At 41.4% G+C, this 23,582-nt stretch overlaps 1 protein-coding gene across 3 annotated transcripts; it reads left to right on the forward strand.

The window, feature by feature from the left end:
- Nucleotides 1–1,885: 1,885 nt before the first annotated feature.
- actr8 (actin related protein 8) lies at nucleotides 1,886–22,515 on the forward strand. 3 transcript variants are annotated; one of them, XM_029648361.2, is made up of 13 exons: nucleotides 1,887–2,160; nucleotides 2,515–2,685; nucleotides 10,162–10,272; nucleotides 11,556–11,660; nucleotides 11,821–11,994; nucleotides 15,366–15,459; nucleotides 16,631–16,763; nucleotides 18,472–18,625; nucleotides 20,680–20,775; nucleotides 20,920–21,063; nucleotides 21,188–21,461; nucleotides 21,706–21,869; nucleotides 22,038–22,515. In XM_029648361.2, exons 1-13 carry the CDS (start codon nucleotides 2,017–2,019, stop codon nucleotides 22,179–22,181), a joined length of 1,908 nt encoding a protein of 635 aa, XP_029504221.2. In that variant the 5' UTR covers nucleotides 1,887–2,016; the 3' UTR covers nucleotides 22,182–22,515. The 3 variants fall into 3 exon arrangements, with proteins under 3 accessions (XP_029504223.2, XP_029504221.2, XP_029504222.2); XM_029648362.2 differs by having other exon boundaries at nucleotides 1,889–2,160; nucleotides 20,920–21,060; XM_029648363.2 differs by lacking the exon at nucleotides 10,162–10,272 and having other exon boundaries at nucleotides 1,886–2,160.
- The last annotated feature ends 1,067 nt before the right edge of the window (nucleotides 22,516–23,582 follow it).

Here is a 23,582-nt window from a genome sequence, read left to right on the forward strand (position 1 = left end):
TAGTATGGTGAACCCGCTAGCAACCAATTTTACTGTATAATTTAGCTTGATCAACAAGTTTTGTCTTTTTCAAATTTTAAGAGGACTTGAGTGTATAGTTAGTCCACTAAAAGCTGCTTGCTTACAACTAGTCATCATCTCTTCCACACATTTTACACCAATCAGAGTATCTCCACTGTGTGATCTCCAGAGATGGATGAAGCCCACTTGCTTGCTCTACCCCTCCAGTACTGGTACACTATGTACACCATATTTGCTTGACTCAATACATTTAAAGATACACCTTACTTCACATGGGTTCATTGCTTTTTCATGACTGTGGCATACCAATTACTCTGAACATTTAACCATCACATGTGATATTGTAACCTGGGAACCTGTGACAGAGACATTGTCTAAAGCTTACACATTCATTCTTGTCCTACAATATTACTGGTGTTTAAGAAACAGGTTATAATTAGGTTTCTAGGTTTCCTTGAATATGGTTTCCAACATAAGATTGCCAGAACTTTACTGAAGAGCAAGTGCATTACTGTATTGTAATTATTTTTTACAGAATACATTATTCACCTTTGACTAGTGGCTGCAAACAAAGTAGCACTGGTGATTATGACTGAACAGTTTTAGCAGTATAGCAACAGCTTCAGTACACTTAGTTTAATTGAATTGGTTCAGGGTAGTACTGCATCAGTGAGAATGCAATGAAATCAAAAGGGTTCCAGTATTAGATATTTATTACACAGAGAAAACAGAAATACAGAGGCACATGAGGGGTTTGAATGGAGGGGTTGGAGTGGAGGCTTAGAAGTTGTTGTTTCAAGTCCTGTAGGATGGCTGTGGTAGGTAGGAAGGTTTGTGTTTCCTGGAAGGGAGATAAAAGTGCATATTAGGATATACATAATATAAAAAGTACATGAATTATAAAGTTGTGGCAAATATAGTGATTAATGTGTAGGGAGAGTGTGAGAACTGAGCATAACTGTAAAATAGTGGACCCAAAGTGGGAATGAAGAGGATCGTAAATTGTAGGGAACAAATCCCTCTCTGGATGACCAACCAAAGACATTGAGCCCAATGTTCAATGAAAAAAGCATTGCATTGTATTTGCACTGAAGTATTTACAGTTTATTCTAGGTTTGATAGTCTGGACTTTAATACTGAGAAGGAAGAGCTGCTGTGTGAACTCATCATTAGCACAAGATGAAAATATATGTTGTAATAGAATAAGTATTGTTGCATTAAAGGGGCTATAAGAAGTTGGTAAATACATTTTTTTTTACTTAGATACAAATTGAAAAACATTTTTTTGTATTTAACAACGTTTTTTGCCGATGTTTACTGACACAATCATATTCAACTGGTGTTGTGCATTTGTAAATTCATCAGTTTTCTGACACTCTCAGAGAAGAATGCTCTGAAATCAGAGTAGATAGACAAACGCACCCTAAATATTTGTAGCGAACTTTAAAATAATTCACTGTGGGGATTGAACTTGATCATAATAAACTAATTGTGTTAATTTACATAGCTTTCCAGGGCAGACCGCAGTGCTTTTGGCACTGGTAGGCTGCTGCGCACTAGCATAACTCGTGATGTCATGCTCCAGACCTGACACCGGCAGCCTGGAACTAATAGGCAAATATCCACACTTGTAAACCATTTAGAATTTTATATATAGATAAATAGAATATATATAGTATATACACTTCTGACACCAGTGTAATGAAACAGGCAGGGAGCAGGTCTCGAACCCTCGACGTTCTAGCCCGAAGTCCTGCGCGCTATTGGCTCTGCGCTTATAAACACAGGGTCATTACACTACATTGCTTCTTTCTTTGGTGTGCTAAGTGTAGATATTGGACGATCTTTTTCCTGCTACGTTTTATGATCGGCCACCCAATTAAAATCATGGGAATAGTCATGGTTGTCCAGCAAACTGATGTTATGTTAGTAGCTACTAATGTAGAAACTGTGATACAGATTTGGTTTTAGCTTTATTGCCCACGACACTCCACAATGACACAAGCGGAGAGAGAGCAAGAAAACGGCAAAGAGAAAGAAAAGGAAAAGGAGCGAGAGAAGGAGAAAGAGAAAGAAAAGGAACAGCGTGGTATCAAAAGACCAATCGCACCACCGGTTATCCCAGAGCCTCTTCAAGAAGTAAGTTGCAAAGCAGCGTTAAAAGGGCCAAGGATTGATATGAGATTCAAATACGAACATATTAAATAATTATATGGGAATAATGTTTAGTTTGCACAAAGACTGCTATCTATGGCAGCTACACATGGGCTAATGTTAGCTAGCTAGCAGCTTGCCGACTCAACGATTTACGAAGGCGCTACTAGCTGGCGGACTGGAACTCCGACGTCACATTTTTTAAATAAAAAACTGAACTCAGAACCCAAAGCCCACAATTACACACTACAATGTCAAGGTTACTCTGTCTTGTAGTCCCCGTACTGTTTGCTTCCTTGTTTGTGAATACATATTGTGACCTTACATCTCCCTTCACAGCAAATTCAGAGCAACTTTATCGTTGTGTTACACCCTGGATCGAAAACGTTGAGAATTGGAAGAGCAACCGACACGCTTCCTGCGACTGTCCCGCACGTCATAGCCCGCAGACATAAACAAACGTGCCAGCCCCGATATGAGGATGGATGGCTGGTGAGAGAAGGCCTGAATGTGAGTCAAAAATGACCAACATATATGGGGTCAATTTCACGCCATATGTATTGAATTTAAAATAGAATAAATAGTGAACATGAAAAATAATGTTGAGAATGTTAACATATTGTAGCGACCCGCACAGATAGCTGTGTGTTATGTGTTAGGCTATTAGTTGTTAGGCTATTAGTTGTTGTACTTACCAGTTCGCAGGGTCCGACATGCCAATCAACCTGCTCTCTGTCAATCACGGGAATGCCTGGAATGTTCTGATGCCGGGCATCCTGGTGGTTGGCCGAGTTACGTGGAGGGGGGTTGGGCAGGGGGATGGAACATTGGAAGTTAAGACCAGGTTTAGCTATTGTTCTTCCTCTTACGTCTGTTCTTCACAGGAGAAGGTCACAGTTGGTTTGTAGGGTATCTTTCATTTATTTGGCGTGGGCTACGGCCCAACAGTAGCCTGTGTAAAGTTGGGTCAATAAACCGTCAATTCGTTAACTCAATCCTCTGTCTGGACAATTGTTCCTTTTATGATCTAGTCTGGTCATTACAATATTTTCAAGGACAGGTGAAATGGATGTTGAAATCAAAATCAAACAATCGAATGCAAAATGTATAGAATTGTAAACAAAATACATCAAAACCTAAAAACTTCATCATTTTAAAGCAAGAGCAAAACTGACAATTATTAAAGGAAAATATTTTAAAACGAATGCAAAAATCGTTTTCTGTTCAACTTTCCCAGCAACCAATCCTGTTGAATAGATTTTGCCGACGCTCTTGCCTGCATGTACTACCTTTTGGTTACACTACTCGTATCTTTGCTTTTGATGTCTGTTGCTTTGCTGTCACTGCCAGTCTTTTCGATTGCGAGTTTTGGCATTATTTTTCCGTGAAGGGCGGGGTATAGAGGCAGGAGTAGACAATGAGTTTCCATTGGTCCGCTAGATTTGGAGTGACTGTTCATCTTAACCCAAACAATGATTTGATGTGTCACTGGCTCTGACCTTTCTAACTACTTAGGTAAACGTATGGATTAACTGTTGCACAACGTTCAGAGCAGGTGTTGGTAACTGGTTCGCCATGTTCAGAACATGCGGGCACGCGTCTTTCTTTTCCCCAGCGCAGTTCAGCCAAAACCACGACCCGTTATTCAGAGAGACGTTCTACAAGGCTTTGAGCGCTCTCCAAGTCCGGAAGTGAATATCACGTAGCGCGAAATTTCAGTCACTGATTAATAACGTTTGCCCTTGTATTTCAACATTGAAAAATATAATAACATAATGTCCCTAAAGCTCAAAGACAGATTCAATGGCTGTAGCATAGCGTATTCGACTGAATGATTAGCTAATACATAGCGAAATTATGAATAATAAGCATATGCTTTTACCTGATAATAGACTACTAATGTTAATATAACAACTTCATAAACCGACCTAGTAACGTTAAGTCGCCTAGGTAAACTTAGTTGACCTTCAATTTAGGTAATTCAGCAGAGTTCTGAGACACTTTTACAAGTCATTGTAACTCTGAAAATATATAAATTGGCAAATGTTACCAAACATGATGATAATAGTAGGCCTGCTTTACTGTATGAAGCTAATTGTTAAATTACACTTTCCATCTCTGCGCTGATCTCCTGTGAGTGAGACAACGCTAGCTAGCCAATGGGAGCGTAGTAGAACGCCACTCTGAATAACGGGGCGTGTTTTTGGCTTAACTGCGTTGGGAAAAAGAGATGCTGCGGGCACAGGGGAAGATTTGGCGCATAGTGTTGACGTCAGACCGTCTACTTAGACAGGTTTTTTTATTATTATTATTATTTTCTTCTTTCTATTGCCAATCTTAGGTGCCAAGATGGCGGCTTGAACAGACGCTTTTTTACAGAGCTCCGTACCAAACTTCAGAAAGATTGTGAAAAACACAAAACAAGTTTACAGTCATTACTATTTTTATTTGTTCAAGATATAAGACCTTTCCTGTGACTGGAATGATAATTGGATCATTTATTTTGGCATGTCCATGCAAAGTCGTGACAAAAAAAGAAAGGAAGAAGTTAGCTGCCATAACTACGCCTGGCCTATGGATAATATCATGCTTTCGAATGCTGTTGAAGATGACGAATACCCCTCTTTACTGGTTACTCCGTGCAAACCTCCACCCTCCAAAAAACCCAACATGAACTCTGACATCGTGTCTACCCTCTCCTTACTCATCAACTCCAGGTGTGACGCCATTGAGAAAATGGTAGGCGCGAACACCATAGTTATCGAAGGCTTGCAAACTTCAGTCTTTTTCATGTGGTGAAATCAAGGATGTGAAAACGAGAGTGGCAAAAGTTGAAAAAATGTGGAAAGGGTGGAAAAGAATAACAATGTCTACCATAGACGTCTCACTGATCTGGAACAATACACAAGAAAATGGAACCTGAGACTCTACGGCTTGCCAGAGGTGGAGAATGAAGATGTGCGAGGAGAGGCTATCCGTATCTGCCAAGAAGTTTTGCCTGCAGAGAAGAACAAAGTTGGTGATACCATCGACGTTGTGCAGCGCCTCGGCAAGAAGCAACAGCAAAACGATTCAAGACCTAGGGGTATCATCATCCTATTCACTACCAGATTCCACAGGGATGCTGTCTGGAAAGCTACTAGGAAGAACGCCTTCCTTCAGAGCCATGGTCTCCGTTTCACCGAGCATCTCAGCCCGGAAGACATAAAAAAGAAGGAACAAGTTGTGGCCAACGATCAAGATTGCACGAAATGAGGGGAAGGCTGCCTACGTAATGTTGCTAAGACCAGAAGAGCTGAGGAGGAAAAGGTGATCATTAAGATAACTTCCCTTTCTCAGAGGTCCCCAGCTGACCTCTCGGGGGAGGAGAAGATGGAACTAATTGAGTTACAAAATAAACTGAATAATATACACTGCTCAAAAAAATAAAGGGAACACTAAAATAATCCATGAGGGATCTCCTCCCAGACCTGGACTAAAGCATCCGCCAACTCCTGGACAGTCTGTGGTGCAACGTGGCGTTGGTGGATGGAGCGAGACATGATGTCCCAGATGTGCTCAATTGGATTCAGGTCTGGGGAACGTGCGGGCCAGTCCATAGCATCAATGCCTTCCTCTTGCAGGAACTGCTGACACACATGAGGTCTAGCATTGTCTTGCATTAGGAGGCACCCAGGGCCAACCGCACCAGCATATGGTCTCACAAGGGGTCTGAGGATCTCATCTCGGTACCTAATGGCAGTCAGGCTACCTCTGGCGAGCACATGGAGGACTGTGCGGCCCCCCCCAAAGAAATGCCACCCCACACCATGACTGACCCACCGCCAAACCGGTCATGCTGGAGGATGTTGCAGGCAGCAGAACGTTCTCCACGGCGTCTCCAGACTCTGTCACGTGCTCAGTGTAAACCTGCTTTCATCTGTGAAGAGCACAGGGCGCCAGTGGCGAATTTGCCAATCTTTGTGTTCTCTGGGAAATTTGTGGCCTGCTGGAGGTAATTTTGCAGGGCTCTGGCAGTGCTCCTCCTTGCACAAAGGTGGAGGTAGCGGTCCTGCTGCTGGGTTGTTGCCCTCCTATGGCCTCTTCCACGTCTTCTGATGTACTGGGCTGTTTCCTGGTAGCGCCTCCATGCTCTGGACACTACGCTGACAGACACAGCAAACCTTCTTGCCACAGCTCGCATTGATGTCCCATCCTGGATGAGCTGCACTACCTGAGCCACTTGTGTGGGTTGTAGACTCCGTCTCATGCTACCACTAGAGTGAAAGCACCGCCAGCATTCAAAAGTGACTAAAACATCAGCCAGGAAGCATAGGAATTGAGAAGTGGTCTGTGGTCACCACCTGCAGAACCACTCCTTTATTGGGGGTGTCTTGCTAATTGCCTATAATTTCCACCTGTTGTCTATTCCATTTGCACAACAGCATGTGAAATGTATTGTCAATCAGTGTTGCTTCCTAAGTGGACAGTTTGATTTCACAGAAGTGTGATTGACTTGGAGTTACATTGTGTTGTTTAAGTGTTCCCTTTATTTTTTTGAGCAGTGTATATAAATTAAAAACAGAAGGAGCCTTTATTAGATCTAGGAAAAAATGGATTGAGGAGGAAGAACAGAATTCATCCTATTTCTTTAGACTTGAGAAATTTCACTCTAAAAATAACACTATCCATAAGTTAAACATTGATGGTGTTATTACAGATGACCAAAAATTAATCGCTAAATACTGTAGCAATTTTTACAGAAAATTGTATAGCTCTACGTACTGTCAGGAACACAGATATGTTTTTTAACTCACTGAATAATGTTCACTCTATCAGTGATATAGAATCTAAACAGTGTGATGAACCCATCAAAGTTGAAGAGATTATCGAGTCTATCAAACATCTAAAGAACAATAAATCACCAGGTGTTGATGGAATTACATCAGAATTTTACAAATTATTTTCTGAACAAGTAGCTCTCTTCCTATTTGAAGTCTTTTTAGAGAGTATTAAAAACAATGTTCTCCCTCCTACAATGAGTCAGGGGTTAATAACACTGATACCTAAACCTAAAAAAGAAGTGCTGCTCATCGATAACTGGCGTCCAATTTGTCTTCTTAAATAATGACTATAAGATATTAGCCTTACTACTTGCAAAAATAATTAAAGAAGTCCTGGATGCAATCATTGATGAAACACAGTCTGGCTTCATGAGGAACAGACATATTTCTAACAATGTCAGACTAGTATTAGACATACTTGACTACTCAGACCTAATAACTGAGGATAGCTTCATACTATTTTTAGATTTTTATAAAGCATTTGACACAGTAGAGCATCCGTTTCTCTTCCACTCCCTTGAGAGACTTGGCTTTGGGGATTTTTTCTGTAAGGCTATTAAGACTCTCTATGGAAATGGTAACAGCTCTATCAAATTGAAATATGGCACCTCGCCTAGATTTGAGTTAGAGAGGAATTGGGCAAGGTGGTCCTATCTCTCCGTACCTGTTTTTATTAATCACCCAACTTCTTGCAAATGTTTTAAATAATAGTCCTGTACAAGGTATTTCCATAGCTGGTAAAGAAATTATTATAAGCCAGCTGGCTGACGATACTACACTTTTTTCTGAAAGACGCTAATCAAATTCCCATATCGATCAATGTGATTACAATCCTTTTCCAAAGCGTCTGGTCTATATCTTAACATTAATAAATGTGAACTCATAGCTGTCAAAGATTGTGTGACACCTTCATATTATGGTATTCAAGTAAAAAAAGAACTTACATATTTAGGCATAACCATTACAAAGGATCAGAAGTCTAGAGGCTTACTAAATTTGAACCCTCTTATTAAAAACCCCCAGAAGAAACTAAATCAATGGCTACAGAGGGACTTATCTTTAAAAGGTAGAGTCCTAATAACCAAGGCTGAAGGTATCTCGAGACTAACATATGGTGCTCTATCTTTATATCTTGACAGTAAAATAAGCAAGGAGATAGACCAGATGCTTTTCAACTTTCTTTGGAGAAACCGTACCCATTACATTAGGAAAACTGTTGTAATGAACACTGAGAATGGTGGACTGAATTTTCTGGACTTTACTACTTTAAATAATACTTTTAAGATCAATTGGATTAAACAATTCATAAGAAGACCCACTTCTATCTGGAATTTTATTCCTCATCATGTCTTCTCTTCTTTTGGTGGCCTTAACTAAATGTTGTTTTGCAATTATAATATTGACAAAGTTCCAGTGAAACTTTCTGCTTTTCATCGGCAGGTTTTCTTGTCATGGTCCTTAATTTATAAACACAATTTTTCTCCACACAGATATTATATATGGAATAATCGGGATATATTGTATAAAAATACCTCTTTGTTTTTAGAATATTGGTTCCGAAATAATATCCCATTGGTGAGCCAACTGGTAAATGCAGAGGGTCTTTTACTCAGTTATAAAGAATTCTTATCACTTTACAAGGTCCCTGTAACACCTAAAGATTTTGCAATTGTTTTAGATGCCATTCTCTCAGGTGTTGCTATGTTATTCAGGAACATGTCAAGACCTGACCCTCAGAGCCTACCTTCTATTGACCCTGTTGACTCATCAGTAGGAAAGATTTTTTTTCTCTTTTGGTCCATTCAACAACAGAGCGATACGATCCTTGTTTCAGCAGGATGTTGTATCTATACCTTATGCCTTATTGGAATGGATTTATTGATAATATCTGTTGGAGAAAAGTGTGGATGTTGCCACACACATACCTACTTGTTAACAAAATTAAGGAAGTTTCCTTTAAAATGATTCATAAATATTATCCTGCCAACCACTATATGAAGAAGTTTAAGGAAAACATCAACTCAAATTGCTCCTTTTGTAATGACCACCCAGAAACAGTGTTGCATCGTTTTTGGCATTGTATGCACGTAAGAAAACTGTGGCAAGACATCAGTAGGTTTATAATTGAACACATTTATGAAGATTTTACACTATTGTGGAGAGATGCACTGTTTGGATTCTTTACATACAATAGAAATAAGCTGAAACATTTTTATGTAATTAATTTCATTATTCTTTTGGACAAATTTCATATACACAAATGTAAATTTGCAAACAGAAAACCACATTTTCATACCCTACAAAAATAAATTGAACTGTATTTTAAGACTGTTAAATGCTCTACTAACAAAAAAGCTGTTAGAATTGTAAGTATATGCATGTCCCTTAAGGTCCTTGTGTAATTGTAATGTGATATTGTACCCCCTAGCTCGATTGTCCATTGTTTGTAATCTATGTATGCTTGTGTTCCCTCATGTGCTTTATGTATTGATTTGTTGTTAATAAAAACTTCTTCTTTTTTTAAAATATTTTTTTTTTATTGCCTACTTATCATATTCATTGATTGGATTAAGACGAACCGTCACTCCAAAACTAACGGACCAATGGAGACTCATTGTCTACTCCTCCCTCTATACCCCACCCTTCACGGAAAAATAATGCCAAAACTCGCAATCGAAAAGACTGGCAGTGACAGCAAAGCAACAGACATCAAAAGCAAAGATACAAGTAGCGTAACGAAAAGGTAGTACATGCAGGCAAGAGCGTCGGCAAAATGTATTCAATAGGATTGGTTGCTGGGAAAGTTAAACCGAAAACAATTTTTACAATCGTTTTCAAATATTTAAAAAAATAATTTGTCATAGTTTTGCTCTCGCTTTAAAATGATTTGCTTACAAGTTTTTGGGTTTTGCTTTTGATGTCTTATTTTTTTGTTTACAATTCTATACATTTTGCTTTCAAATGTTTGGTTTTTGATTTCAACATCATTATCTCACCCGTCCTAAAAAAATATATGTTTACATTCTCAACTTTATTTTTCATGTTCACAATTTATTTGATTTTGAATTCAATACATATGGCGTGAAATTGACCCCCTACCAACACACACATATACACACTGTCACCCTTATAATCCTCCAATGTGTACTCTCTCTCAACAAAGAAACCAGAGAGTAATGAACAGAGGCAGAATGGTCTCAAAATGGTTGACCAGGCGATCTGGTCAAAGAAGATGTCCAATGGCGTACGGAGAACGCCAGTGTCTGCTGAACAGGTGTGTGTAGTTGTATGTGCAGGGCTCTACGTATCTTTACCTATGTAGCCAGTGTGTAGGTCTGCTCTGCAGCACAATCAGGTGACCACATGTCTCTGATTGTGCGGGACAGTCCCAGATTTTGTTCTACAAACAATCATGTCCTGCATTTTATCAATAAATTCAAACACCACTAATTTACAAAAAATATGTAGATTTGTTCTGTATTTCAGTCTGACATTACAACCTGTCTCTTATAGTCACTGCACTGTTTCTGCGTCACCAAATTTGGCTCATGGCAAAAAAGTAGGATAAGTGTGCTTTAATTAGCTTGTTCGGTGTAGTGCTGCCAGAACGTTGCTCTGACACTTTTCACAATGGTTCTCGTTTAGTAAAGTTAGACCAAAGCTAAATCAATGCCTTGGAATTTCACATACAGATTAATTAGTGTTCTACATAACCCCCAAAAATAGCATAGTGTAACATTGTTACACCAAAACACCACCGTAGTCGTTTATTTTTAGGATGGTTAGCAGAATATTCACATTGTTTTTCTTATGCGGCCAAAACTCAACACTAGGAAGAAATTGCTTGGATTGAAAAAAAATATAGGAAGGTGGAGTAGTTTAACACTATATGCTCTAATTTACAACAAAAAAAGTAATGGTAGAAGTTCAATGCATATTCCCAATAAACTGACTGAGATCAAATGTTTGGCATGCAGATGCAGGTTGAATGTTTCACAGGTAAAACCTGAAGAATTATCATTTTGAAAGTATGTATGCCTAACTGGGTATTAAAAATATAACATTTTTTTGAGACAATATGTGTGGGCAAAAATTGCAATTGGAGGATGTATATTCTTGTGTCCTTTAACTATTTGTACATTGTATATATATATATAATATGAATATATATATATATAATATGACATTTGTAATGTCTTTACTGTTTTGAAACTTCTGTATGTGTAATGTTTACTGTTAATTTTTGTTGTTTTTCACTTTATATATTCACTTTGTATGTTGTCTACCTCACTTGCTTTGGCAATGTTAACACATGTTTCCCATGCCAATAAAGCCCTTGAATTGAATTGAATTGAATTGTATATTCTGTAATGATATTCAATAAGCAACATATGTCGGTACAAACTTTGAGCATTTATGAATTTTGTATTCATGTAGGCTATACTGTCCTGCCAAAATCATCCTGTTGTCTCGCATTTGGGTATTTTAAATGTGGTCACCCTATCGGCAGCTCGTGAACGACGGATTGATAGTCTGTTTGGGTGTGTTGTCTTGCAGGCCAGGTCTTATAACAGACTGATTCGACCAGCAGGTCTGGACACTAGCTCCAGGATGAAGTGGACCACCACAGCACACCATCCAGAGCACCTGGTGGGAGAGGAGGTGAGGGAGTACAGCACATCTGGACACAATACATGCATGTTAAAGAGCAGGTTACTTTCCAAAATAGTTTTTAGTATATAAGTCCTTTGTCGATTTTGTCAATCATTGATTTCTCCCTCCTCTCTCGCTTTGTTTTTTCTCCCCTCTGTCCTAATGGCAGGCATTGTATGTAAACCCCACTGACTGTTACAACGTGCACTGGCCCATCAGCAGGGGGCAGCTCAACGTGCACGGCGGTGCAGGGGGTTCTCTGACTGCTGTCCTGGCCGATCTGGAGGCCATCTGGAGCCACGTCATCCAGAAACAACTGGAAATCCCCCTAAAAGACCTCAAGGTACAGGACAGACAATTGGCTCACTTCACACTACAGTGCCTGAATATTACCAGTCAAAAGTTTGGACACACCTACTCATTGAAGGACTTTTCTTCATTTTGATTTTCTACATTGTAGAATAATAGTGACGACATCAAAACTATGAAATAACACATATGGAATCATGCGGTAACACCATAAACATGTTACACAAATCAAAATATATGTTTTATATTTGAGATTCTTCAAAGTAGCCACCCTTTGCCTTGCTGACAGCTTTGCACACTCTTGGCATTCTCTCAACCAGCTTCACCTGGAATGATATTCCAACAGTCTTAAAGGAGTTCCGATATATGCTGAGCACTTGTTGGCTACTTTTCCTTCACTCTGTGGTCCAACTCAGCCCAAACCATCTCAATTGGGTTGAGGTCGGATGATTGTGGAGGCCAGGTCATCTGACTTACCCCATCACTCTCCTTCATGGTCAAATAGCCCTTACACAGCCCGGAGGTGTGTTGGGTCATTTTCCTGTTGTAAAATAAATGATTGTGCCACTAAGCGCAAACCAGATTGGATGGCGTATCGCTGCAGAATGCTCTGGTAGCCATGCTGGTTAAGTGTGCCATGAATTCTAAATAAATCACTGACAGTGTCACCAGCAAAGCACCATCACACCTCCTCCATGCTTCATGTTGGGAACCACAAATGCAGAGATCATCCGTTCACCTACTCTGCGTCTCACAAAGACACGCGCCGCTCGGGAACCAAAAATCTCAAATTTGGTTTCATCAGACCAAAGGACAGATTTTCACCAGTCTGATGTCCATTGCTCATGTTTCTGGCCCAAGCAAGTCTCTTCTTATTATTGGTGTCCTTTAGTTGTGGTTTCTTTGCCATAATTTGATCAGGAAGGCCTGATTCATGCAGTCTCCTCTGAACAGTTGATGTTGAGATGTCTGTTACTTGAACTCTGTGAAGCATTTATTTGGGCTGCAATCTGAGACTGGTAACTCTAATGAACATATCCTCTGCAGCAGAGGTAACTCTGGGTCTTCCTTTCCTATGGCGGCCCTCATTTTTTATTTTTTAAAAACCTTTATTTAACCAGGAAGGGCTGATCATCCTGGCCTGACATGAGCCCATCAAATTGAGTGCACTGAGTTCTAGCATACAGATAGATGGCAAACCATGCAACTGCATGCGCCGAAAGACCCTGACAATCTCTGCCTCAGTATAGCATGATCAATTGTATCAAAAGCCTTAGAGACCAATAAAAAGTGAAACACAGTGCTGTTTTTTGTCAAAGGCTTCAGTGATATCATTTAAAACCTTCATGGCTGCTTTAATTGTGCTATGCTTCTCCCTGAAGCCCGATTGGTACATTGATGAAATAGTTAGTATATAAAAACTCTTAGCTGTTCACTAACAAGGGCTTCATGTATTTTCACCAGGGGTGACCGCTTTGAGATTGACCTATAATTATTTAAGAATTGATCTTCTCCTTAAAGTGGGAGGACAAATGCTGATTTCCAGATTTTCGGAATTTCATTACATTCCAGAGTTAAATTGAACAGATATGTAAGTGGTTCAGCTATGAAATCACCTGCCAGTTTAAAAAAAAATCAGTGATCAAGAAGATTAGGACCTGCAAGCTTTCTCTGATCTATGGATTTCAGGGCTTTTATGTACCACCTGCACTGAGAATGGCAAAAAGCTAAAAGTTTTACCAACTCTCACTGGTTCATCCACACGGGGTTGTACAAAGACTGAGGATACTGAATCAAACAGCCTACCAGATGATACAAAGTGCGCATTGAAACAATTCAGCATTTCAGTTTTGTCAAATACAGCAACAGAGTCCTTCAATACACATGACGGTAATTCATTAACATTACTGTTACCAGACATAGACTTAATAGCCTTCTAAAACTTTCTAGGGTCATACAGGTTATCAGTGGTAACAGACATAAAATATTCAGACTTGGTCTTCCTGAGAAGAAAATAACACTTGTTTTGTAGCTGCCTAAAAATAAGCCAATCAGCATCAGAACATGGTTTTCTTGTTTGGTTCCTATTTGGAAGAAAACATCATGAAAGAATTTCCAGGCAGTTTCCACAGGAATAAGCTCAATCTGGCTCCAGTCAAAATAAAAACAAATCATGAAAGAAAGCCTGCTTATTAAACTCTTAAAATTAATTTATCTTACAAATAAAGCGTGGGGTTGTCTTAGGAACTTTAGTATTTCTAAAAGCAACAACAGCGAAATGGTCACTTAAATCTTTACAAAAAACACCAAACACAGAATATTTATGTGGAACATTTGTCAATATCAAATCAATCAGGGTAGATTTCTCTGGAGATTTGGGTGGGTGGGTGAGTTAATGAACTGGGTAAGATTCATAGAATTACAATACATTTTAAAATCACCAGACACCGGCTTTAACCAACACCAGTTGAGATCACCAATCAAGATCATTTCACTGTAAAGAAATTTAGACATAATGTGCATCAGAGAAGAAAATGCATCACAGAGAGCAGAGGGGGGTCTATAACAGCCAATCACAGTTATAGAGAGACTCTTTGAAACCTCAAAATTCAAAGCAACAAATAGTTTCAGACTTTGCCACATTTATAAGGATTTTAGTCTTCACGTATAGCCACACCCCCACCTTTCTTAACTTGATCAGTGCGATACACATTGTAACCATTTATACAAATATCCTTATCATGAGAGCCAGTTTCATCATAGCGCTTGATGGTTTTTGCGGCTGCGCTTGAAGAAACTTTAAAAGTTATTGACATTTTCCGGATTGACTGACCTTCATGTCTTAAAGTAATGATGGAATGTTGTTTCTCTTTGCTCATTTGAGCTGTTCTTGCCATAAATAGGGCAATGTTCTGTATACCACCCCTACCTTGTCACAACAAAACTGATTGGCTCAAATGCATTAAGAACGAAAGAAATTCCACAAATGAACTTTTAACAAGGCACACCTGTTAATTAAAATCATTCCAGGTGACTACCTCACGAAGCTGGTTGAGAGAAAGCCAAAAGTGTGCAAAGCTGTCATCAAGGCAAAGGGTTGCTACTTTGAAGAATCTCAAATATAAATATATTTTGATTTGGTTACTACATGATTCCATATGTGTTATTTCATAGATTTGATGTCTTCACTATTATTCTACAATGTAGAAAATAGTAAAAATTAAGAAAAACCCTTGAATAAGTAGGTGTGTCCAAACTTTTGACTGGTAGTATATATATATTTTTTTTACCTGACTAAACCTAACAAATCATAACAAATCATAACATGTAGCAGAGACAATGTTGTGGTCAGTTGTCAGTTTTATTTTGTACTCTGATCTAATCTTTTGTTTGTTGGGTTGGCAGTATTACAGATGTATCCTTTTAGTCCCTGACATCTATAACAGGCATCACATCAAGGAACTGGTCAACATGCTGCTGCTCAACATGGGCTTTTCAGGTACAATACACACTAAATGGCTACACGGACTACCTGAGTTGACCCTTGTATCATTCATGTTTTGTTGTTGTTGCACTGTCTATGCACACTTACAGGGCCCTTCACACATACACTCACTTCATAATTTGCTCCCACACATAATATGCACATACATTTATACTGACTTTACACACACCCACTCATACAATCATCATATACACTGCTGTTTATCATATCCTGAATCCTAGTCACCTTTATCTTATACATGTTTACTTTTGCGCTTTGTTTTACCCACATACTCATATCCGTAAGTTGACATTTAATAGTCGGATCGGATGATACTCATGATCTGAAAAAAATGAAGTGTTAAGTAGATGTTGGCAATGTACCTCCCTGCATGTTCTCACTGCAAAAAAAGCTGTAGATTAGGAGCAGCGGGCAGAGAGGTGTGTCTGTGTGTCCTCAACTTGCAACAGGCAGCCACGTTTGCTGTTACTCAGTCAGAATGCGCATCAGTGTTTCATTTTTTTCTCTCCATACCCTTGCCTGCTTGTTAGATATTGTGCACATTGATGGCTTTATAGCAAATGTCCTTGCAATGTGATTTATCATAGTAGTAGCCAGGCAGCAGCAATCTGAATGATCAGACCAAAAATATCCAAGGAAAATTGATCTGGTGAAATGATGAACCGAGTGGATGGAGAAATACAGCTTCACTCTTATCCAACCAGAGCAGCAGGATCAAAGTACAGCCCGCCCTTCTCTTTAAAGACAGCCAGTGGAGTTATTTAGACCATGTAGAACCTCTCACATTACTGACTGACATGAGAAAGATGCGTGCTGTCACCAGAAAATATATATTTTTTCCCTATCACGTATCATTACAAAAAATACTTGGACCGTAATTTTATCCAGATATTTGCCCATATCTGTTAGGATACTCGTTTTGTCTGGCTACTCGGCACACCCCTAGTAAATATGGTACTGGAACTGATCCTGTATATATAGCTTGTTTGCTTGCTTTTTTTGTAATTTTTTATTTCTATTTCTTGTGTTTGTGTTCTACATTGTTATGTTTAGTATAACATTGTTATTGATTACTGCGTTGTTGGGTTTAGAGCTGGCCAGAAATGCATTTAGCTGTACTTGTGTATGTGACTTTGAAACTTGATTTTCGCTCCTTGGTCTGCAGCGATCGTAGTCCACCAGGAGTCTGTGTGTGCTACCTTCGGCAGTGGTCTGAGCAGTGCCTGTGTGGTGGACGTGGGCGACCAGAAGACCAGTCTGTGTTGTGTGGAGGACGGGGTGTCTCACCGCAACTCCAGGTGGGGAATATGGCATCATGAATCTCATATGTATATATTGTACTCTATACTATGCCACTGTATCTTAGTCCAATGCCGCTCTGACACATATGTATATATATTCTTAATACATTCCTTACTTTGATTTACGTGTATTTTGCTTATATGTTGTGAAACTGTTAGATATTACTGCACTGTCGGAGCTGGAAGCACAAGCATTTCGCTACACCCGCAATTACATCTGCTAAACACGTGTATGTGACCAATAAAATTGAATTAATTGCAAAGTCCCTCTTTGCCATGCAAAGGAACTGAATCGCCCAAAAACATTTCTACTGCATTTCAGCCCTGCCACAAAAGGACCAGCTGACATCATGTCAGTGATTCTCTCGTTAGCACAGGTGTGAGTGTTGAGGCTGGAGATCTCTCTGTCATGTTGATTGAGTTCGAATAACAGACTAAAAGCTTCAAAAGGAGGGTGGTGCTTGGAATCATTGTTCTTCCTCTGTCAACCATGGTTACCTGCAAGGAAACACGTGCCGTCATCATTGCTTTGCACAAAAAGGGCTTCACAGTCAAGGATATTGCTGCCAGTAAGATTTCACCTAAATCAACCATTTATCGGATCATCAAGAACTTCAAGGAGAGCGGTTCAATTGTTGTGAAAAGGCTTCAGGGCGCCCAAGAAAGTCCAGCAAGGTCCAGAACCGTCTCCTAAAGTTGATTCAGCTGCGAGATCGGGGCACCACCAGTACAGAGCTTGCTCAGGAATGGCAGCAGGCAGGTGTGAGTGCATCTGCACACACAGTGAGGTGAAGACTTTTGGAGGATGGCCTGGTGTCAAGAAGGGCAGCAAAGAAGCCACTTCTCTCCAGGCAAAACATCAGGGACAGACTGATATTCTGCAAAAGGTACAGGGATTGGACTGCTGAGGACTGGGGTAAAGTCATTTTTTCTGATGAATCCCCTTTCTGATTGTTTGAGGCATCTGGAAAAAAGATTGTCCGGAGAAGACAAGGTGAGCGCTACCATCAGTCCTGTCATGCCAACAGGAAAAAGCATCCTGAGACCATTCATGTGTGGGGTTGCTTCTCAGCCAAGGGAGTGGGCTCACTCACAATTTTGCCTAAGAACACAGCCATGAATAAAGAATGGTACCAACACATCCTCCGAGAGCAACTTCTCCCAACCATCCATCCAGGAACAGTTTGGTGACGAACGATGCCTTTTCCAGCATGATGGAGCACCTTGGCAAAAGTGATAACTAAGTGGCTCTGGGAACAAAACATCGATATTTTGGGTCCATGGCCAGGAAACTCCCCAGACCTTTAATCCCATTGAGAACTTGTGGTCAATCCTCAAGAGGCGGTTCGACAAACAAAAACCCACAAATTCTGACAAACTCCAAGCATTGATTATTCAAGAATGGGCTGCCATCACATCAGGAATGTGGCCCAGAAGTTAATTGACAGCATGCCAGGGCGGATTTCAGAGGTCTTGAAAAAGGGGTCAACACTGCAAATATTGACTCTTTGCATCAACTTCATGTTATTGTCTATAAAAGCCTTTTGTCACTTATGAAATGCTTGTAATTATTACTTCAGTATTCCATAGTAACATCTGACAAAAATATCTAAAGACACTGAGGCAGCAGACTTTGTGAAAATGTATATTTGTGTCATTCTCAAAACTTTTGTCCACGACTGTACATGTGTCTGTCCTCATGCAGGCTGTGTCTGGCATACGGGGGCGCTGATGTCACCCGCTGTTTCTTCTGGCTCCTGCAGAGGGCAGGCTTCCCCTACAGGGAGTGTCAGCTCTCCAACAGGGTGGACTGCATCCTGCTGCAGCAGCTCAAAGAGACCTTCTGCCACCTTGACCAGGTACTTAAACATCAAAGTCATAAGGCATCAATCGGAAGAAAACAGCCTGAAATAGGGAGGAGCTTCTTTAACTTGTCCATTTTAATAAACAGTTATTTTTACCAAATTTCTATCAACATGTTAAATGTGCAACCAGAGGTTAAATAAATACCACCTCCACACACAGAGATGTGTACAAAGCTCTCCCTCGCCCTCCATTTGGCAAATCTGACCATAACTCTATCCTCCTGATTCCTGCTTTCAAGAAAAAATGAAAGCAGGAAGCACCAGTGAATCAGTCTATAAAAAAGTGGTCAGATGAAGCAGATGCTAAACTACAGGACTGTTTTGCTAGCACAGACTGGAATATGTTCCGGGATTCTTCCAATGGCATTGAGGAGTACACCATATCAGTCCCTGGCTTTATGAATAAGTGCATTGAGGACATCGTTCCCACAGTGACTGTACTTACATACCCCAATCAGAAGCCATGGATTACAGGCAACATTCGCACTGAGCTAAAGGGTAGAGCTGCCACTTTCAAGCAGTGGGACTCTAACCCGGAAGCGTATAAGTTTATGCCCTCCGACGAACTATCAAACAGGCAAAGTGTCAATACAGGACTAAGATCGAGTCGTACTACACCGGCTCCGATGCTCGTCGGATGTGGCAGTGCTTGCAAACTATTACAGACTACAAAGGGAAGCACAGCCGAGAGCTGCCCAGTGACACAAGCCTACCAGACAAGCTAAATAACTTCTATGCTCGCTTCGAGGCAAGTAGCACTGAAACATGCATGAGACCATCAGCTGTTCCGGACAACTGTGTGATCACGCTCTCCGCAGCCGATGTGAGTAAGACCTTTAAACAGGTCAACATTCACAAGGCTGCTGGGCCAGACGGATTACCAGGACGTGTACTCCGAGCATGCACTGACCAACTGGCAAGTATCTTCACTGACATTTTCAACCTGTCCCTGTCTGAGTCTGTAATACCAAAGCAGACCACCATTGTCCAAGAACTGTAAGGTAACCTGCCTAAATGACTACCGACCCGTAGCACTCACATCTGTAGCCAAGAAATGCTTTGAAAGGCTGGTCATGGCTCACATCAACACCATTATCCCAGAAACCCTAGACCCACTCCAGTTTGCATACTGCACCAACAGCTCCACAGATGATGCAATCTCTATTGCACTCCACACTGCCTTTTCCCACCTGGACAAAAGGAACACCTATGTGAGAATGCTATTCATTGACTAAAGCTCAGCGTTCAACACCATAGTGCCCTCAAAGCTCATCACTAAGCTAAGGAGCCTGGGACTAAACTCCTCCCTCTGCAACTGGATCCTAGACTTCCTGACCCCCCCCCCCCCCCAGGTAGTAAGTGGGTACCAGAGCGCCAAGTCTAGGCTAAAAAGGCTTCCAAACAGCTTCTACCCCCAAGCCATAAGACTCCCGAACAGCTAATCAAATGGCTACCCAGACTATTTGCCCCCCCTGCTACTACTCTCTGTTTATTTTCTAAAACTTAAACAAACCTACCTGCATGTACATATTATCTCAATTACCTTGACACCGGTGCCCCTGCACAATGACACATTGACTCTGTATCAGTGCACCCTGTATATAGCTGCGCTATTGTTATTTACTGCTGCTCTTTAATTACTTGTTTTTCTTATTGCTTTTTTAATTTTTTTTTTTTAACTACATCTTTGGTTAAGGGCTTGTACTTAAGCATTTCACTGTAGGGTCTACACCTGTTGTATTCGGTGCATGTGACATTCAAATTTGATTTAGTTTCTTCTATGTTGTGCTCTAATATCTAAGTCCCTGGTGCACTTTTCAATGTAAGGACTCTCCAACCCTGGTCTTGAAGTGCGAACTGTAGGTTTATGGCTTTTATTTCAAGACATCACAACATGCCAGTTTCACATGGCCAACTAATGAATCATGGTCTTCCGACTGGGCTATAAGGCCGTAGCTGAAATAAGGTGCGTTACTGAAGAACGGGGCGTAGGAATAAAAGGTGATACCCCTTTTCTACCTGCTCAGCTCTTTCCCCTTTTTCTCCAGGACATCTCTGGGCTTCAAGACCACGAGTTCCGCACCCGTTTCCCAGAGTCCCCTGCACTTCTTTACCAGGTTCGACTTGGGGATGAGAAACTGCAGGTATGTATACACACCCAGTCAGGGAAGGGCTGTCAGTGGTAAAGTGGATGATTGTGGTTTTGAAGCCCAATTTTGATATTGAAGATGACTATAATAAATATGACATAATAAATGCTGTCACAATGTATCGTTTGTGTACCTCAGGCTCCTATGGCCCTGTTCTACCCCACCACGTTTGGAATAGTGGGCCAGAAGATGACCTCCTTGCAGCACAGATCTCAGGGTGACCCAGAGGACCCACATGATGAACACTACCTACTGGGAACCCAGAGCAAGCAGGACCAGGTAGTCTAGGAACACCTGACTCGATCCTATTAGAACTATCTGATTGGCTGATACTTCCTCTCTCTGTTTCCACCTCTCCCTTCCTCCTCTCTCCATCTCATCCTCCCTCTCCCATTATTATGCTCAGTCCTCTAAAGCCTCAGCGGAGCGTAAATCCCTTCCCAAGCCGCCTGGGTTCGAGGGGGAGTTGAGCAGCCAGGGTGGGGACCCCTCAGAACGTGGAGGTGGTGCCCATGGCCAGGATGTGGAGCTGGGACACTCCCAGAACGACTGCCTGATGGGAGGAGCAGAGATGGAGGAGCCTCCCTCAGCACTCCTCTCCAGGAAGAATGCCATGACCCAGTTTGAGGGCAAAGCGCTAGGCTTGGACAAAGCCATCCTACACAGCATCGATTGCTGTGGTAAGCAAAATACCCTGCTTCAAAACTCTGTCCTATAATACAGTATCTTGTTTTATTCTACCATAAACACGAGGTAACATACAGTAAATAATAAACATAAGATATAGATAAAACATTATTGGACATGATATTCATTATTCTGTTATCAAGTGAGGGTAAATTGTGAATTCTAAGCAGTGGTTTCCAATGTTGGATGTTTTGATAGGGGAATGTTAGGTTTTGTGTGTATTTTGTTTGTGCCCAGCATCTGACGAGACCAAGAGGAAGATGTACAGCTCCATCCTGGTGGTGGGGGGAGGCCTGCTGTTTCACAGGGCCCAGGAGTTCCTGCAGCACCGCATCCTCAACAAGATGCCCCCCTCCTTCCGCAGGGTGGTGGAGAGCGTGGAGGTCATCACACGACCCAAGGTACACTGGCTTCTACGTACCCTGGCTTTACAGTGGACTAACATGGTCTTGAGGCATGCAGAAGACCAGGTGTTTATATCTAGTCTAACACAGTGGGTATAAAATGCAATCTTGCAGGAGTTTGTGTGTCGCTCCAAGCAGAGGTGTTTTAATGGCTGTGTTTTCCAGGACATGGACCCTCGCCTGATCTCGTGGAAGGGGGGAGCGGTGCTGGCCTGCCTGGACACCACCCAGGAGATGTGGATCCACCAGAGGGAGTGGCAGCGCTTTGGTGTGCGCATGCTGAGGGAGAGGGCTGCGTTTGTCTGGTGAACCACCCCAGACTACATCCCACTGAAACAAGGGAGCACAGAGGGAGAAGCCCATTAATTTAGACAGTAAACACTGGCACAGGTACTACTCACAGAGAAAGACTGTCGGACACACAATATAAGGCAAATACTTAACCTGGGCACTGTCCCTCGTAGGCTTCAAACATCTCTCTCTTAGTACCTTATATTGTGTAGTGTAACGTGTACTGCATGTCTTTCTGACAGTTTAAATGGTGCCTGTGTGGTAGATTGTTTAAATAGCTGTTTTGTTCACAGTTTCTTTCTTCTGGCATTGTGGATGTTAAATTTGATTAAAAACGTACTTATTTCTTGAAGGACTTACTGTTTTGACATTTCTTATAGACCTTATGTAGGTTGGAAGAAATTTGATTTGAGGCATATTATGAACGTGGCCTCCCGGGTGCTATCTGTGCCACCAGAGACTCTGGGTTCGAGCCCAGGCTCTGTCGCAGCCGGCCGCGACCGGGAGGTCCGTGGGGTGACGCACATTTGGCCTAGCGTCGTCCGGGTTAGGGAGGGTTTGGCCGGTAGGGATATCCTTGTCTCATCGCGCACTAGTGACTCCTGTGGCGGGCCAGGCGCAGTGCACGCTGACCAGGTCGCTAGGTGTACGGTGTTTCCTCCGACACATTGGTGCGGCAGGCTTCCGGGTTGGATGCGCGCTGTGTTAAGCATTGCGGTTTGGTTGGGTTGTGTATTGGAGGACGCATGACTTTCAACCTTCGTCTCTCCTGAGCCCGTACGGGAGTTGTAGCGATGAGACAAGACAGTAACTACTAACAATTGGATACCATGAAATCGGGGAGAAAAAGGGGGTAAAATAACAAAACCATTTTTTTTTATGAACGTGTACCTATTCTACTTCACAATTACCTAAGACCTTAAGTGTTATTACATACAACCGGGAAGAAATATTGGCTATCAGAGAGACGTCAACTTACCAGCACAACCAGCACTACGACCAGGAATACGACTTTCCCAAAGCTGATCCTTTGTCTGCACCTCACAGGGCATTTGAACTGATTCCAGAGTCCAACCCAAAACAACGCCGCCGGAGATCAGGGCAAGAGTTGCTTTCCAAAGAGATATCTGGGATTGTAACATACTATGTCTCAAGGAAACATGGCTAGCTGGGAACATGCTGTCGGAGTACAAACAGGCAACGGGATTTTCAGTGCATTGCGCCAACAGGAATAAACATCTCTCTTGTATGAAGAAGGGCGGGGGTGTATGTTTCATGATTAAAGACTCATGGTGTAATTGTAACAACATACAGGAATTCAAGTCCTTTTGTTCATCTTCCTCACAATCAAATGCCGACCATATTACCTCCCAAGAGAACTCGTCTCGGTTATCGTCACAGCCATGTATATCCCCACGC

The sequence above is a fragment of the Oncorhynchus nerka genome, linkage group LG20 (genome assembly GCF_034236695.1).
Source record: "Oncorhynchus nerka isolate Pitt River linkage group LG20, Oner_Uvic_2.0, whole genome shotgun sequence".
Taxonomy (NCBI): domain Eukaryota; kingdom Metazoa; phylum Chordata; class Actinopteri; order Salmoniformes; family Salmonidae; genus Oncorhynchus; species Oncorhynchus nerka.